The sequence below is a fragment of the Pararge aegeria genome, chromosome 21 (assembly GCF_905163445.1).
Source record: "Pararge aegeria chromosome 21, ilParAegt1.1, whole genome shotgun sequence".
Classification (NCBI taxonomy): domain Eukaryota; kingdom Metazoa; phylum Arthropoda; class Insecta; order Lepidoptera; family Nymphalidae; genus Pararge; species Pararge aegeria.
In genome coordinates, this window is record NC_053200.1 from 2,242,182 (window position 1) to 2,261,239 (window position 19,058).

The 19,058-nt window shown below is 37.0% G+C and overlaps 1 protein-coding gene across 3 annotated transcripts; it reads left to right on the plus strand.

Annotated features, from left to right (window-relative positions):
• Positions 1–1,553: 1,553 nt before the first annotated feature.
• LOC120633201 lies at positions 1,554–13,980 on the plus strand. 3 transcript variants are annotated; one of them, XM_039903344.1, is made up of 7 exons: positions 1,554–1,603; positions 5,208–5,271; positions 6,748–7,084; positions 8,305–8,458; positions 9,718–9,803; positions 9,965–10,056; positions 13,000–13,980. In XM_039903344.1, the coding sequence occupies exons 2-7, from the start codon at positions 5,212–5,214 to the stop codon at positions 13,930–13,932; spliced, it is 1,662 nt and encodes a 553-aa protein (XP_039759278.1). In that variant the 5' UTR covers positions 1,554–1,603; positions 5,208–5,211; the 3' UTR covers positions 13,933–13,980. The 3 variants fall into 3 exon arrangements, with proteins under 3 accessions (XP_039759278.1, XP_039759279.1, XP_039759280.1); XM_039903345.1 differs by lacking the exon at positions 1,554–1,603 and adding an exon at positions 3,971–4,063; XM_039903346.1 differs by lacking the exons at positions 1,554–1,603; positions 5,208–5,271 and adding an exon at positions 5,285–5,314.
• Positions 13,981–19,058: the final 5,078 nt, after the last annotated feature.

The window sequence follows — 19,058 nt, forward strand, 5'->3', positions numbered from 1 at the left end:
TAGCTTGTGTTATGGGTACTAAGACAACTGATGAATATTTTTATATAAACACCCAGACACTGACAAACATTCATGCTCATCACACATTCACATCAAACATTTTCCAGTTGTGGTAATCCAACCCACGGCCCTGGGCTCAGAAAGCAGGTTTGCTGCAAACTGCGCCAATCGGCCGTCAAGCCATGATGATATAGCCGATGATATTACATAATCTGTTTCATATAATAAATATGAAATAGATTATATAATAATTTTAATTTTGGATTTCAATGTTTCTTATTGATTATTAACCAGTTTATTTAGGCTTGTTTCATTACTGACTTTTATATTTATTTTTTTCCAACCTTTTTTCTACCTTCATTTTTAAATTGTTTTGTATATTGGTCCATGTCCATGAAATATAATGTTTTTTTTTTTAATTTGTTGTTATAATTATATTATTGTAAAGTTTAGTGCGTGTTATCAAAATACCAGCTTTTATATAAGCTTCTTGGAAGGTCGACCAAAACTCGTCGCATTTATCATTTTAGTAGTTGTTTACTTTTTATAAAAATATATTATACTTTATAATTTATAAAATGTACCTTATTAATAATAATTAAAAAATGTTTTAATATGACGTTTTTTGTTTATTCATTTGTGTTGATTGACTTTTTACTTTAAATAGATACATAGGCGAACACTATTTTTGTTAGAAATAAGAACGGCGTGGACGTGATGTCACAAAAATCTCTGCTACTAAAAACAGTGTATTTTTAACAAAACTGTGTTAAGTGATGATGCAGCCCAAAATGGAAGTGGGCTAACACAGTAGAGGTATGGCAGTTATAAGATATAGCCCTAATCGGTTGCTACGTGACATCGTACAGGAACGCTCCGCTTGGCGGCACGTCTTTGTCGGTAAGGTAGTAACTAGCCCAGACCAGAGTAAAATCAGAAATTATGCAACGTAAATGAAAACCAAAATAATAGTTCAAACGCTTTCGAGGTAGATTATTTATTGTCTCTTAGACTTATCTGTGAAACCGAAACGCTAGGTTTTACTGAAGGAAATCAGACATCATATGCAAAAGTAAAATCAAGTGACTCTTGTCACTTTATTAGATACGCTGCGCGTAGCGTAGGGTCTATGCACGTGTCGGTCTTTTATCTTCAATAGGGCTGTCATAAGTAAACAATTGGAATTTTTTGAATTAGTATGGAAGGGAAAATAAATATGCTTTTTTTGATTTAATATTTTTACAGGGTGAAGCACTCTTCAACAATATTTCTTAATTTCGTTACACGTACCTCGGGACTCCCTTGTAAGACCGCTGCGCCAGGAAGGCCGTCGTCGTTGTTAATCAACGCTCATTGCTACTTGTCCCAAACACTGAGCGCCATCTAGTGACATTACGGTTTCCTGGCATCGTAAATAGATGGCGCTTTTACCAAACAAATTGTAGTTCATTTATTTATTTATTTATTACAATATTAGGATACATAATTATTATATTTTCAAAAGAGAATGTCAATCTAATGCATACAATTGTAATGGAACCCTGTGAGGGCGCTGTAACCAGATTGAGAGCATACTTTCACACGATCGAATAATTAAACGCAGGTAGGAAATTTGATACTTAGCATTCGGACCCTTTATTAATAAACGTGGCAGGTATTACATTGGAACAGGTGTCGTGTTTTTTCACGTTATGACATTTTAAAAGTGCTGTCCGTTGAAAAGTGTTAAAACAGTGCAGCAAGGCTGACACAGGCAGGAGAAAAAGTGTGTGTCAGCTCCGACGCATGACTGGAGATTACTCCTTAAGTACGATTGTCGAAACATACACAAAAAAAAATATTTAGCTAAATAAAGATTAATATCATATGAAAGGGTAAATTAAAGATCCTATGCAATTTATTCACACACGGCGGAAGTGTAACTTCTTAAAAGTAGTACGGGATTGAGGTGGATGTAGAGTATCAGAACTATTAGGATAAATGCAATGTTTATTATTTAGTTTCCATGGTAACAAGAATAGGAAAAAAAATGTACCTGTATTGTTTTCTATCTCACTCTGTCCGATATATTTATGTGTTTGTTTTTTTACCAAGATAATATTGGGTTTCCTTGGTAACTTAAATAGGAAAAATAAGTTAATTAAACGAAAGCGACGTTGCATGTTTGCGCATCACAGTTGCCGGGCATGCAACGTCGCAAAGCGAAAACGTAACGAGGTCATTCATCAGTAGATTTTACTCCTCACATTTTGCTCATACCGTGCGCCTTATAGGTACCTACATGAAAATCGATTATTAAGGAGTAAACTCCAATAAAAATTATATCTCCCGATTATATTCCCTGCTTGAGCACGGGAACAGGGAATAGAAGTTAACCCACTTTTATTATTACACATATATTATTTGGATATACTTTCCACTTGTGCGCCAGTGCTCTGAGAGTTGATAAAGCTGTGGGAGAAGATAGTCAAAGTCAAAAATATCTTTATTCAAGTAGGCCCTTAGGCGGCACTTTTGATGCGTACATAAGAATTACACGGTAGTGAGATGATGGCGATAACCACATTCTTAAACTTAAAACTAAAGCTTCGAGGGTTCCAAACGCGATAATTTTTTATCCTTTCCCCGAAGGTATAATTGTCTTCTGCCCATGCTAGCCGTGTGAGATTTTCTACCTACGTTTACGTGAACTACGATTTGTATGGTGTCGAAGCAGCGCCATCTTTCCCAGTAATGTCACTACATTACTAGAAACTAGTATTGATAAACAGTATTGTCACTAGGTGCCGCTTTTTAGGCACTCCGAGCTATTCTGACGTTACATCTATGAGAGTGTGTCATGATTGCGTTCGTTTAAGAATTTTGAATTAAAAGCAATGATGATTGTGATTCTTCAATACAAATATTTTATAATATTATAGCGCGGCGTTATCGCCTATCTTCAGTGTTTGATACGCGGATATCTCTTGATATCAGTAATTCTTAATCAGCTAATTTTGCTAAGCGAAATGACTGACCAAGCGCACACTTTATATTTATAGGATCCGACAGTTTCACAATTATTGATCGAATAGCAGTTCATCGTATTTTCTTCTGATTATATCTTTCTACATAATTGTTTTAAAACGTGCTATAGCTAATAGGCATTTATATAGCAACAAAACTAGTTGAGTCGTCACAACATGTTTAATGGCTTTTATGAATTTAAAATGCATATAAAATTTAAAATGCATATAAAAAACACTAATGTGTGTAGGTAAAAACACTAATAAAAAAAAAAATGTATTATGGCGTAGTTGTTACGTGTCAACATTAACACAACATACCCCGACCCACCGCACACTATCGCCCGCTCGTGCTTTTGAGTCGGTTTCTCGGTTACTCAAGGAGACCATCGCATCCCAACACCTGTCGCTGCCGCCATAGCCTCGCCATCGGCGGGCAAACAAAAGCCTAGCCCAAAATCATAATCCGCAAACACACTTTCGCATTTATCATGTTAGTTATAACATGATAAATGCGAAGGTGTGTTTGTTTATTTGTTTGTTTGCCCTTTACGCCACAACTTAGCCACTAATCTACTTTTTTTTGCATACAGTTAGTTGGAAGCACGCAGGGTAACATAAGCGAACGGTTCCCAGGGTATTTGCTCACAGCTAGTTGTATCTGGCTGTGGGCAACAGCTTGTACTAATAAACCTTATCCTAAGTTTAACGATCCGATGTCTTACGTCTTTCACTGAGTTGGTTCCGGTAGACAGTGGGAAACGGACCTTAGTGATAACGATGTTTCAGTAAAGAGTGAAACATAAAACAAAACCGATTCCTACATACTCTTAGATAACGTCGGAGGTGATTGGTATTTTTCGATACCTTTGTACAATATATAAATCTTGAAAAGTAATCCAATAGTGTAATGTTACAAACAAAACAGTATCTAATAGAACTATTTTAACTATTTTAAAAACGTCAATTTAGTGTAGTCTACATATATAAGGATCCGAAACAAAATTGGCACTGGTGTAAACTTTAGTTTTAATTTTGCAAAAAATAAATAAATAAAAGTAAGTACCAACTTGTAATTTAATAGAAATAAATAGTGGCATATTGTAATTTAATATATAAGTTAGATCTCACTTGATGGTGCAGTTGTAAGAAAGAAGCTCCGAGTTAAGAACAGTCTCAAGTATCGGTCAATCTAAGCTAAGACTGGAAGATAACGCTTAGAAATTATTGAACTTGTTTTTTTTTTTCTGTCTGTTTAGGTTAGGACCCGCAGGCCTATTCAGTATAGCGGTGGATAAACAATAATGTTCATAAAATATAAAACCTAACTTTTAATTCTGCCACCTGCGGTATTTGTGGTACGATAGATGAAGTCTAGCATGTACCTACTGGTGGAATGTAGATCATACAATTGTGACCGACAAGATATCGGTATCCAAGATGAAGTCTTAAGGAATTGGGTTTGAAATGTGCTATTGCACCGATTTTTAGCCGTTTAGAATAGACCCGCGCCATAAGAGAATAGATTTTTCTTACGCACAATATCGGTACGCTCTCAGCCAGGGCTATTTGTACAAGTGCAACGTGATAATAAAAAAAAAACGTGTGAGGCGTCACGGGACGCCTGGCAGACGTGAAACATCGAAATTGTTTTCTGTAAGTTATTGCATTGCAAATTTGTGACGACAAAAAAAATACAACCAAATGGTCTCCTTTGTGTAAGTCGGTTAATAATGACTGTTTTATTACAAAATTTATATTCATTTTATTGTTACATACGGAATACAAAAATTCAATCAAATACACACCGACGAATAATATTTTTTTAGTAAACCACTGCCATAGTTTTTACTGTAAGAAATCAGACACAGCCCTAAAATCACATGCAACATTAAAATGAAGTAACTCCTGTCACTTCATTAGGTGCGCTTCGTGTAGGACTATGCTCGTGTCGGTCTTTTATCTTCGTTCGTTTGTATGGAGAAATATTGTTAAATATTAATATTTTATGCCTTATGGAATATACTTATGCACACTTCAACAGTATTTTGTAATTCGATTACACGTTGTAACTTGTAGGTATATAATTATAATGGATAGGGGGAATCCCCTATCCATTATAATTATATAATTATATAATATTAAAATAGTGAAAGGTATTTGGATAGACGGAATAAAATAGTGAAAGGTATTTTTTTTCAGAGAAATGGCTAAAAAGGCGATTAAGTTTGATGATATAAAACCATTTGATACCAAACTAGCCCAGGTGAGCTGCTAGATTTAGAATGAACATTAAGCTAAGCGTTTAAGTAAGTAACGGAACACTAAATCGCTTATTCGCCACATTAGGTATTGTGATGCGATTTTTTGTCACCAAATTCTCAGTACCAGCCCGTAGTGCGAAAATCGACGTGTATTCTACCTCCGTGCCTAGTTAAGCCTTAGTGACTCCTTTTTTTAATAGTTAAAATTGACGAAGCAATCAGATGGCACACCTGATGTTTAGTGAAAACCGTCGCCTATAAAATGAGCAACATTTCACAGGGCATGTAAACAGCACGTCCTGCAACATGTTCCCTGTATCCAGCAATTTGAGGCGTAGGTGTTAAGCCACAAGTACCTGTAAATAAACCGGTAACCGCGCCCTTCAGACCTGCTTATTCCTGCCGCCAAGCAGCATTGCAACAAGCATGGCGATAGCAGGTACTTCCCCGTACGAGCTCTGTCACAAACTGCTCTACTACTACTGAAACTACTACGTCTGTGCTAATGGTCCACTACAAGGCACGTGTCTCCTCACACAACGAGAAGGGTTTAGGACTTAATCCACCACGCTGTCTTAGTGCGGATTTGTGGGCTTCACACGTCTTTGAGAAATATCTTTTATATATTTTTTCTCTTTCTCTCTATATCACCATCTCATATTGTCATTCGAAAATTGTTAAGAGCAACCTGGTTAGAACAATAGGTCACCAAGCTTTTTTATCGTATACGTAATTCTTTATACTACAATAGGACTTTTCTATAAGCTTTCGCTCAATACAAACTTTAAACTTTTTTAGAGTATACTGAGTTAGTAAGTTGTAATTATTTTAGTTGTACATACAAACATCTATCCATACATCCATCCTCACAAACTTTCACATTTTTAATATTAGTAGGTAATAAATAACGATCGAATACGCATGCATTCGATCGTTGTCTCATATGCCTTTCGAATTGCTGTTATTTATGAAGAGTTATGTCCTTTATCTCCGACAATGTTTATCTTTTTTTTATCTTTCATTATAGAGAAATCCCAGCCCACGATGTTTTCCTTCACAGTTGAAGTAAGTCATATTGAAATGCTTAAAACGCACATAACTCCGAAAATTTAGAGGTACTGGGGCTCGAACTCGGTATCCCAAGAGGGAAGCGGTTTTTTTTTTATAGTGATAGTTGACAGACCAGGTTGATGGCTTACCTGAAAAACCGGCACCTATAAACAAGGCTCAACTAAGCTGGGTATACAAGGAACACGTCTTGCAACATGTCGCCCTGTATCCATCAACCCGAGGCGTAAGTTTTAAGCCGCATGTGCCTCTAATGACACCGGAAACCACACCTTCAGACCGGAACACACTATTGCAATAATGGTGCTATGCAGCAGAAACACTTCTTCGGACGAGCTCTGTCACAAAAAGCTCAACTATACCCACTAGGCTACCACCTCATACGTACTTCTACAAATGCTTGTTTTCAGGAATATTTGGCAAAGGAGCAGAAGCAATTCCACTCAAAGGGTTACAATGACCGAGGGGATGCTGGTTACGATTCCTGTAAAAACTTGATGTTCTATGCTGATTACAAAAGATTTTCCGGATCAATGATTTTGGTCCATGATATAAGCGAAATACCGAAGAAACTCTTTAGTTTAGCGGAGAAAATGAAAGAAAATATCGATCTATTCTCCCAGTTAGACTACATGATACGAAAAATACCAATAAACGAAAGCAAGAATGTGGATCTGCAGCTGTTAATACAAAATCTATTATATTGTAGTGGGGACACTTCGGGTAGAATATTCTGTGGAGGATTTAGTAAGTTATATATTTTATAAGTATTTATATGTAAACTAGCGGACCCCAGCGCCATCTGTCGGGCTGATTTGTGAATCTAAACCATCTAGGGTGCTACCTAAACGCATACCGAAAAATTCATTAAAATCGGTCCAGCCGTTTAGGAGGAGTTCAGTGACATTCTCACGCACACAAGAAATCTATATATATATACTACCCCAGCGCCATCTGTTTTTTGGTATATGTTTGGGTGGCACCCTGGATGGTTTAGATTCACAAATCAGCCCGACAGATGGCGCTGGGGTCCGCTTGTATATATACTTATATAAAGATTATTCATAAAAATATTCATCAGTCATTTTAGTACCCATAACACAAGCTACGCTTACTTTAGGGCTAGATGGCGATGTGTGCATTGTCGTAGTATTTATTTATGTATTTAATGGACGTCCGTGCTGGACATGATCTTTTGTTAGTTATTGCAACTCGCTTGATGTCATCTGTCACCACGTGGGGGATCTACCAACGCTGCGTTTACTGGAACGAGGTCGCCATTCCAGCACCTTTGGACCCTTGGGACAGCGTTTATTAGTGTTTTTACCTACACTTGGAGGAATAATATTTTTTTTTTAAATTTTATAAATTTATAAAATTTATAATTCCTCCAAGTGTAGGTAAAAACACTAATAAAAATTATAAAAAATATAAAAAGCAAAGTGTCATCTCTTGTTTCAAACGTGTCTCATTGTAATATGGGCCTTAGAAAAAGTAGATCGTAATTGGAACGTTTCATACTACAGTCGCTATAAGACTGATGTGAATGTAATTTCGGCATCGACGGTAGGAGAGCCGTAGCTTAATTGGATAAAGCGCTCAGGCCGCGATTGCCAGATAGTCGCAGGTTCAAATCCTGTCAATTCCGAAAATTTTTATATGCATTTTAATTTATAAAATACCTGTTTATCCGGTATTAGCTAACAAATTAGAAGAAACCAATTTAGTTTTCATCAAAAAAAATCTTTATACATATTATATATAAAGATACACATAAAGATACACAGGCTTTTGAAGCTTTCATAAATAAACCTATGTTTTTTTATTTGTGAGGTTTATATAGCAGGGTTTCAAACGCGCCGAAGTTCTTACAACAAACTTAGCCGGCCTTTTTTTAATCACCAACTTATATTTCTTCTGTGAATGATCAAGATCGATAAAACTCCTTTGTTTTACTTTTTTTACAGTGTGGTGCATACGGATAGACACCGAGAGTTCACTAGCGACTTTAGGCTGCGTAGCTCAAGCGCTTATGTCGAAGGTGACGCACTTGACAATAGAGTGCACCGTAGAGACCGCGGCGATCTGCTGCTTATTCACTGATCTATGCCACCAAGTCGGGTTAGATATCTGTGCCTATATCAACGATTCACATCAATAGCCTACAACAGTCCACTGCTGGACTAAAATTTCTGCCGCTAAGCTGCATTATTGCAATGCTGTATTCTAGTCCGAAGGGCGTGGTTGCCTGGGTAATTACAGCCATGAGGCTTAACACCCACGCCTCGAATTGATGGACACAGGGTGGCATATTGCAAGACGTGCTACTTGCATGCCCTGTGAAATTTTGCTCTCTTTTTCGATGTTTTTCCACTTATCTAAAAAACTTTCACTCAAAAAGAAGTATTCATGAATATTAGACCTATATCCAGCAGTGGACGTCCTTTCGTTGACGCGATGATGATGATAAATGTAAATAAATCAATTAATCAAAGTTGTTCTGTTCTATTATCTTCTGTTCTCCTTTCTTCTGCTCATTTTTATCTTCTCTTATTTTCTATACTACTCCATTCTCTTCTCTTGCATGCTCTCATGTTCACTTCTCTTCTCTTATCTTCTCTTCTCTACTATTATATTCTAGTTCCTTGTATTCTATTCTATTCTAGAGAATGGACTAGAAAAGAAAAGAAAAGAAGAGGCTGTGCTATAAGAATAAAAAAGAATAGTAGAGAAGATGAGAGAAGAGAATAGAAAAGAATAGATTAGTGAAAAGAGAAGAGTGGAGAGGGGAGAGGAGACGAAAATGGAAGAGAAGAAAGGAGGGGAGTAAAGAAGAAATGAAAAATGAGGAGAATAGAATAGAAATGAATAGTCTTCTATTCTATACTCTGCCTTTCTCTTCTATTCTCTTCTATTATATTCTTCTCATCTCGTCTTCGTCGTCTTTTTTTCTCTTTTATAAACAAGTATCTTCTCTTCTATTCTCTTCTCCCCTCTTCTCCCCTCTTCTCATCTCTTCTATTGTTATCTCCTCTCCGTTCGTTTATTCTATCCTCTCCGCTTTAATTCTATTTGCACCTTCTCTCACTACTCTTCTCTCAACTTCTCTTCTCTTTTCCTCTCCCCTTTTTCTTTTCCTCTCTTTTTGTCTTCTATACTCTCCTTTTCTCTTCTATTCTATTGTCCTCTTCCCCTCTCTTGGTCTCTTATTTTCTCTTCTATTCTACTCTATTCTATTCTATTTACACAGTCTCTTTTCTTCTATTCTATTATATTCTATTCAGAGAATGTCGCTGGGAACGGTTACTTTTTTAGAAGTGGGTACTTATCTAGTGTTGTATTTCTCTATATTGACTGGTATTTATTTTCGAATGTTTTAGTCTCCAAGAAAAGGTGAAGCTCGCAATTCTTAGTGAAACTACAGATAGGCATAGCAATGTGACGGTAGACTTGAATAATATATATGGTAAGCATAGTTTGTAAGCAAGCAGTACTTAACTTAGTATAAGTAGAAGTAAAACTTTCTGTGGCAGAGCTCGTTGGGCGACAGAAATAAGCATGGCACTTTCCCGAAAAACTATGTTGCTTTAAGTACAACAATACTTTATACTAATAAACTTAATATAGTTTCAGAGATGAAAAGTGGATGTGTAGGCATAGTGACCGCCAGGTCTGATGTCGATTCAGCCGTGGATACATTCCTCGCCGCCACAAACAGAGTAAGCATATTCTTTAATTTTCCTGTACCCCTAGTACCAATGCTTTGCATCCCGGAAGAATCATTTATTTATGATTATGTATTTTTTTTTTATTTATTGATACATTGATATTTTACGACCTCCCTGGCGCAACGGTGAGCGCTGTGAATTGAAGTACGAAGTCTTGGGTTCGATTCCCAGCAGGGGCTATTTGGGAATTTTTAATTTCTGAATTTCCTCTGGTCTGGTCTGGTGGGAGGGTTTGGCCATTGCTAGTACCACCCTACCGACAAAGACGTGCCTCTTAACCATTAAGTGTTCCGGTGCGATGTCTCGTAAGAACGGATTAAAGCCTATGACTACCACACTCCCCAGGTTAGCCCGCTACCATTTTAGACGGCATCATCACTTACTACCAGGTGAGATTTCAGTCAAGGGCTAACTTATAGTAGAATAAAAAAAAAAAACATTTAGATGATCAAGTGTCCTTATATTTCTCGCCAATCTGAACAGCCAGATTGTTGGTGAGTTGGCTCTCTTATCTTAGAAATCATCATCATCATCACGTCAACCTATTACCGGCCCACTACAGAGCACGGGTCTCCTCCCACGGGTTATGGCCGTAGTCCACCACGCTGGCCCAGTGCGGATTGGTGGACTCAACACACGTTTGAAAACGTTATGTAGAACTCTCAGGCATGCAGGTTTCCTTCACCGTTGAAGCAAGTGATATTTTTATTACTTAAAACGCACATAACATCGAAAAGTTAGAGGTGCGTGCTGGGATTCGAACTCAGCCCCCCCGAAAATAAAGTCGAGCTCCTACCCAATGCGATATCACCTTATTAAGTACCACATTACAATTATTGTCTTACCACATGACAATGTATAAACTCAAAAAATAAAAAAAACTACAAACTTTCAGTCAGTGAACGACGCCTTATAGTAGGGGAGCCCACGTTGCTAAATGGGGATTTACTCGAGCGTCGTAGAGACCTATTGGGATGCCGGATGCAAAGCTTAGATGATAAGAAGAAAAAAATGTTATATGATATATAACCTTTACATCGGTGGGGGAAGCGGCTATAGATTTTTAAATATGTAAAAAAAAACTGTTGCATGGACATCCTCGAGCGCGTCAGATATTGATAGCATCAATGCCCTACGTATTTTTAATAATTTACGTATGTTAATCTGATCGTTTGCATGATGCGGGTGGTAGTATTTAAGGGTTGAAAATGAAAAAAAAAAAATTTCATCGAGCGCGTCAGATTTTCTAAGGGAGTGTTAAGTGCACCAAAAAAAAGCTCTCATTCACTAATCTGACGATTTCGATGGGACGCAAACTAGCGGCCATTTTCAAAATGTGCAAAAAAATTCTGTCAGATTAAGATATATATAGTTCATCTTTATATTCTAAACGCACTGTCTCATAGTCTGACGATTATCTAGAGGGATTCGCCTGATCTGACAAAAAAAATAATTAGAAAAACGGTTTACCTTACCTGCAACTTCCCGCTAATTCCATTCCTAGGCGCTTAAAATTGTACTTATGACATTATTGAGCTCAAAATATACTATTATGTGATATTTTGAGCTCGCTGAGTTCAAAGAAATAATATTTCTATGCATTTGAGCTCTCCCAGCACGATTCACGAAAGTCTGATAGAAGTTTCATAGAACACTATTTTTGGAATTTTCAAACCGCAATAACTTTTGAATGGATCAAGCAATTTTCACGCGGTTGGCGGCATTCGACGCAGTTTTATGATCCTCATAAGTAATTTTGCAATTTTAATTGATCGAACTAGAAATTTCGGAGTAATCCCGAAAAAACACTATTTCGGGTTTCTTTCGTTCACGATATCACGAACGAATCGACGAAATTAATTCACACAAATAATATTAAAATAGCAAAAAAAGCCAAAACGTTGGAAACGCGTTGTAAACAGTATGCCACGAACGAGTCTTTATGATCAGCTGTGATGGCGTCATGGCAGCAGAAACCAGAGTGGGGACGGAGTGAGAGAGTAATAGATAGAGAGGAATAGAAACGCGGAGAAGGAAATGTAGGCATCACGCAGCTGCACGCATTTAACTTTATCGACGAATTTTTGTTATTTCGTCTTGCGGAAATCGTCAGATTATATATTTTTCATTATTCTTGAATTATTTCCTTCAAAATAAAAAAAAATGTTGCTACGCTCGAGAATGTCGAGTCGTTTTTTTTTACAACTTTGTTGCCCTCCCCTTTTCTTACGTCACTCTCAAATTGTCAGATTAGTGGAATATACACTTTTTAGGATGTAATTAACTCACCCTACCTTAATCTGACGCGTTTGAGAATTTCTGATGGTCAATTTTTTTTTTTACTAATCTGATCCTGTATTCTTCACGGGTGGCCTTATATATGGGCCACATGTTTTGTGCAGGTACTTAACCGGGTACAAGGTATCCCCCTGTATATTAATCTGCTGCGCTTTAGTAAATCCCCGCTTGGGCTCCCCTACCTCGATGCTGTAAATATTTTTGGAACCATAAATGGTACTTGGTAGTAGAAACCTTGTCTTCCTTAAATTCATACTAGTATTTCTAAGATGGAACTCGCGATGTGTGGTGACGGAAGATCAGAATAAAGTTTGTTTGTATAATTTTTATTAGTGTTTTTACCTACACTTGGAGGAATTATCAATTTTATAAATTTAAAATGCATATAAAAAACTTCGGAACCGACAGGATTTGAACCTGCGACTCTCGGGCAATCGCGGCTGAGCGCTTTCACCAATTAAGCTACGGCTCTCCTACCGTCGATGCCGAAATAAGTATATGCCTTTCATTATTTTACAGACGCTATAAGACTGATGTGAAAGCCTGTGAGATTGTAGTCAAGGGCTAACTAGTAGCGGAGAAAAGAAAATGTTTGTTTTTTACAGTGTAGTCATATTTCTCTACGTTTATTCACAGCGCCCATGGAATATTAAGAAGATCCTAGTCCAGGAGAGTGTGCTGGAACGGTTTAAAAATACGCTCGAATGGAAGACAAAATCTACGCAAAACACACCAAAAAGGATGGTCGATCAAAAACTAGAAGCACTGAGTGCATCCGTATACAATTACGAAGGCAAAATATTTCTCTGCGAGTTCGCTGGCACTGAGTTAGAGAAAAATAGCGTAAACACTATCCTAATCGATAGCTACCGAACCACAAAGGAGTTGCTATCCCTTTTAAAAGGCTTGAATCACTTTGCCGCATCGCTCTGGTGCAGCGATATCGCCGAATCCAACGAAATAGCCTTCAACATCGACTCTAGCATCATCTGGATCAACGACTTCTGCAATTTCAACGGCCCACCGAAGTCGTCGCAAGCTTTCTACTCCTTAATAGATTCGCATTTTACCACCGCGTTGGTTACGGAGTGTCCGGAAATCGATGAGGTGATGAAACTGAGGAGATCGTGGCTTCAAATAGCCAAGAGCAAACGTGAAGATATCGTGAGGGATATATTGGTTAAAGCCCCAAAGCGGATGATAGCAAAAGCAAGGATTGATGCAAAGGATATAAATTTCGCATTCGATAATTTTGCGCACGTTGAAAATGACACGGTTTGCTTCGGCACCGAAACTACACCTGTTATATTGAAATGGGACGAAGAAATTACTGTAGCTATCACTATTTTTATCGCGAAGGGTGGTGGTCTTTTACTTATCCCACAGAAGACGTATTACAGAGACAATGACTTCACGAAGTACGTTTTCGAAGAGCTGAGAGAGAAAGGCGCTCCGGTTTTGGGTGTGGATAAATATCGTAGCTGCAGATGCGAAGTCCCTGTTCTGAAAAAACCAATTTATAAGATGAAAGTCGTTTGGAGTAATTTTGGCACAATGTTTTCTAACTAGAATCTTTAATTGTAAATCCTAATTTACGATAATGACCACAAACATGAATAAGAGAGAAAATTTCTTTTTACTTAATTTTTTTTTCTATTTATTGTTTCTCTTCTTTTCTATTTTTTAAATACATTTTACACTGAAAAGTAATGAAAAGATTGTTTAAATAGTAGAAAAGAGGGAGTAGGTATGCGTGACAATTTATTTAAATAAATTAATTAATATACTAGGTACGACAATACACAAATTGTCGTCTAGCCCCAAAGCGTAGCTTGTGATATGGGTACTAAGGTAAGTGATGAATATTTTAATGAATAATACACATAAATACTATACATATATACTAACATACAGATAAACACCCAGACGCTAAAAAACACCATAAAAACATTTTCCAGTAGTGGGAATCGAACCCACGGCCTTGGACTCAGAAAGCAGGCATCGTCTGTCTATTACTTCAATTACGTACAATTTATGATTGTATCCATTTTCCAATACAAACTGATTTTATCTTTTCAACTACTTTAAAGGGTTGTTTTTATAAAATACTAGTGTACCCAGCCCGCTTCGCCGGGCTAGATTTTGCTTTATTTTATTTAAATAATAAACGTACATTATTAAATTTTTAATTTAAGTCTCGTAATATATTAAATCATTTATTTCTCTCCGTATTCATTCTCTTCTCGAGCGGGTGAAGATAATTATCTACACCCATGTACACACAACAATAGAATATCATCATAGTAAATAAAAGCTGTATTTGACAGTTTTTGCTTTATTTTATTTAAACAATAAACTTACATCATTAAATTTTTAATTTAAGTCTCATAATATATTAAATCATTTATTTCTCTCCGTATTTATTCTCTTCTCTAGCGTTTGAAGATCATTATCTACGTCCATGTACACCCATCAATAGAATATCATCATAGTAAATAAAAGCTGTATTTGACAGTACAAAAATAGGAGTGCTCCGATCGTCACCAAACTTTACAGGATTACTCGCCAGGTCAACCCGGAGATTCCCTGAAAGTTTCATTGAAATCGGTCCAGCCGTTTCGGAGCCTATACGGAACATACCCAAACACTTTCTCTTTTATATATATATAGATCGCTGATAGACTTATTGCAAATAATGATTAATATGCAGAATTTAATGACACTTATTAGATAAACGAAACGATGATAGCCTAGGTGGTAAGACTTTTGCTTCCTTTACGGAGCTACGTGCGTTAGTATCACTTGCTTCTACGGTGAAGGAAAACGTCAGTAAAACGGCATGCCTGGGTTTTTTCTTATTTTTTTTATTCCACTACAAATTAACCCTTGACTGCAATCTCACCTGGTGAGATTCATAAATCTAAGATGGTAGCGGGCTAACCTGTTAGGGAGTTTGTAGTATACCCCTGATCGGTTTTCTACGCGACATCGCACCGGAACACTAAATCGCTTAGCGGCACGTCTTTGTCGGTAGGGTGGTAACTAGCCAAAGCCTCCCACCAGACCAGACCGAAGAAAATTCAGATATTGTAATTGCCGGGAATTGGACCCGGGACCTCGTACTTGAATTCACAGCGTTTACCGTTGCGCCAGGGAGGTCGTCAGTTCTGCACAATGTTCTCAATGGCGTGCGAAAACTACCAATCCACACTTGGCCAGCGTGGTGGGCTACGGCGCGGCCTAAGCCCTTCTCTTTCTGATAGGGAGACCCGTACCCTACGCCTACGATTTTTTTTTAATTCGACTACAAGTTAGCCTTTGACTGCAATCTCACCTAGTACCAGTCTCAGATGGTAGTGGGCTAAACTGTTAGTTATATAAAACCCCCATATTGATTCTACATGTCCACCAGTCCGCACTGGGCCGGCTTGGCGGACTACAGCCCAAACCATTCTCATTGTGGCACCCGTGCCCTGCAGGGCTAGCACGGGCGGGAGATAAAAATTATATCCCCCGATTATATCCTGCTAAATCACTGGAACATGGAATAGGAGAAGTTAACCCCTGTTTATTAATACACATCTATTATTTGGATATTATTTCCACTTGTGCGCCAGTGCTCTGAGAGTTGATAAAGCTGTGGGAGAAGATTAATTTATATCCTTCCCCGGGGATATAATTGTCTCCTGCCCATGCTAGCCGTGCTGTAGTGGGCCAGTAAATCCAGTACTGGGTTGATGATGGTGATTACGACACGATTTGAAAAAGATTTGTCAAGTGCTAGAAAATAGGTACCTACAGCAAAATAATGGACTTTGCACATTTCAAATGTCGTAAGCATTAAAATAATACGTATTAATATTATAATTTCCATTGTTGATCCACGCATAATAATAATTGTTTACATTGGCAAGTTTTTTAAGGTCCCGTAGACGAATAAACGTTTCGTAATTTCATTTTTAAAACCAGCGGTCTGCTGCGGTTTTTTTCCCAAGTAATGATAATAAATAATTATAAACAGTGGCGTGCATAGAAGTTATGCACAGGTTATGCAGTGGATAAAAAATTAAGAAAATCTCTAGTACAAGCTATAAAAAACTTAAGGTTAGGCATTGTAAGAGTTATAAAAATCCTACCCTCAAGTATTTGTAACTTATACTGGAGATTTTATTCAATTTTATATCATCTGCATATCCTCTATGCACGCCACTGATTATAAATATACCACGACAACAAACACATCGCCACCTAGCCCCAAAGTAAGCGTAGCTGGTGTTATGTGTACTAAGATGACTGACGAATATTTTTATAAATAATACACATAAATACTTATAAACACCCAGGCACTGAAATACATTCATTTTAATAAATATTTTCCAGTTGTGAAAATCGCACCCACAGCCTTGACTCAGAAAGCAGAATCGATGCCCTCTGCGCCAATCGGCCGTCTATAGGTAACCCGTCCAGATTTTCTTCGTCCATCGTATATAAAGATGAGTTGAGTTATAGATACATAAGGTTATACTGGACGCTTGGATGACATTCTAGATTGTTCTTGGACAACTAACTACTACTATAAGAAACCATCATAGAACCAATATTATTTTATTAACACTCTTTATTTGCACACCACAAGTTAAAAAAAACATAGGAAGAATAAAAAAAACACAGATATTACAATATTAAAATATTAATCAAAACAAAATAAAAGAGAAAATAATAATAATCACTAGGTTTGCATGATAAACAGAATAAAAACGTCAATTTAGTACCTACCTATGTATATTCATGTAAGTTTATTTAATTTAAATTTTTTTACTTTCTGTAACATAACTTTTCACCTTTTTAACGGCTTCGCACGCTCTATTTGACTTTAAAAGATCACCTTTAGTTATAATGACGCCTTAGTACCCTAGGCTTAAGTATTTTTTGTTTTCCTTGTATTGTTTCCTGGGGTTTGTGGCAATAAAATTTTTCTATTACTTTCTTACATACCGAACCCTCATTATTCGTAACGTCGCCCACTTGACCATATCGCGTCATATGCTACCTAAAGTAACCTATTAAATCTACACTTGCAATACACTTAAGGCGTGTTTCCACCAAACCTGTGCTGGGCTGAAACGCTCGAGATCAGTGGCGTGCAGAGATGCACAGGGTATACACAGGGTATGCAGATGATATATAATTAAGAAAATCTCCAGTACAAGTTATACATACTTGAGGGTAGGCTTTTTATAACTCTAACAATGCTTTACATATATATAACGCTTACTGTAGATTTTCTTCATTTTATATCATCTGCATACCCTGTGCATGCCCTCTATGCACGCCGCTGCTCGAGATGTATTTGAAACCCACCAATAGAATCGCTTCTTTTCCATGACTTAAAAACGTAAAAAGGGTTAAAAATCGGAGGTGACTTTGAAGCTCCGCTCTTAAGGTACATTTTATATATCATCACCATCAACCCATTGCCGTCCCTTTCCAGGGCACGAGTCTCCTCTCTGATTGAAAAGGGTTTGGGTTGCAGCACACCACGCTAACCAAATGCGGATCGGTAGACTATACACGCCTGTGAGAACATTATCGAGAACCTTTTTGCATGCAATTTACTTCGTCATAACTCAAAAGGACTGTCTAAAGAAATGAAAACTCAAAACATAAAATAACTGTCTTTAACAAATAATCAATTCAAATAAACTTTTCAAGTGGTCAAGATAATTTCACTGCTATGACAGAATGTCATCACAGATTTGATCTATCCAAAAAGTTATACACGCTTATTAAAAATAGCTTAATGTATATAGATACAATGTATATTGATTTTTTATTACAAAAATAACGGACCAAACTGATGTGCCACCTGTTGGTAAGTGGAAAACCATAGCCCACAGAGTAACACTTCACAAGGCATACACAGTCCCCATCAATCTGAGAAGTAGGTGTTAAGCCTTTAATAAACTGCAACCGCGCCCTTCAAATCGGATCACAGCATTGCAAAAATGCTTTGCAGCAGATATTTGCTAGGACGGCAATACCTGTATACTCGTCTAGAGCATTACGTCACGAGCATGTCGAGGACATTGGTTTTTGAATAATAAAAAAAAATAAAAAAAAGAATCCCATTAAAAGGCGTCTTTGCGTCTCACAAGTGAAAACACACCTTAATTGAATATAATCTAAATAATTACATAGTGCAGCGTAAGTAAAGACATAGGTACTTTAGTAAACTGCTGAATTTGTATTGAAACTAAAAACAATTTCTATTCCACTTGTTTATAATGAATGCGTTATTGAATTACACCAAACATACCTACTTATTTTAATTGCCTTTTTTACAAGACTATGGCAAAATTTTAGCTAAGTTGATTGCCTCGTTGGTCTTTTAGTTAGCATGTGCTAGGGATAAGAGATCCTGGGTTCGGAATATATGTACAACGTGTAACCGAATAACGAAATACTGTTGAAGGGTGCATTAAGTATATTTCACAAGGAATGACCCAGTAAAATTATTTAATCAAAAGAAACATATTTATTTTTTCATACTAATTCAAAATATTCTAGATGTTTACTTATTGACAACCCTATTGTAATTATATGACCGACACGCGCATAGTACATAAGCTACGACGCATACCTAATAAAGTGACAGCAGTCATTTTGCATGTGATGTTAGCGCTGTATGTGTTTCC

Bases quoted from the DNA above. Each gene is read 5' to 3' on its own strand.
- LOC120633201 (XM_039903344.1), top strand. From the start codon at position 5,212: ATGGCTAAAAAGGCGATTAAGTTTGATGATATAAAACCATTTGATACC. The intron at 7,085-8,304 runs GTAAGTTATATA...CTTTTTTTACAG, and splicing joins AATATTCTGTGGAGGATTTA to TGTGGTGCATACGGATAGAC. The intron at 8,459-9,717 runs GTTAGATATCTG...CGAATGTTTTAG, and splicing joins GATCTATGCCACCAAGTCGG to TCTCCAAGAAAAGGTGAAGC.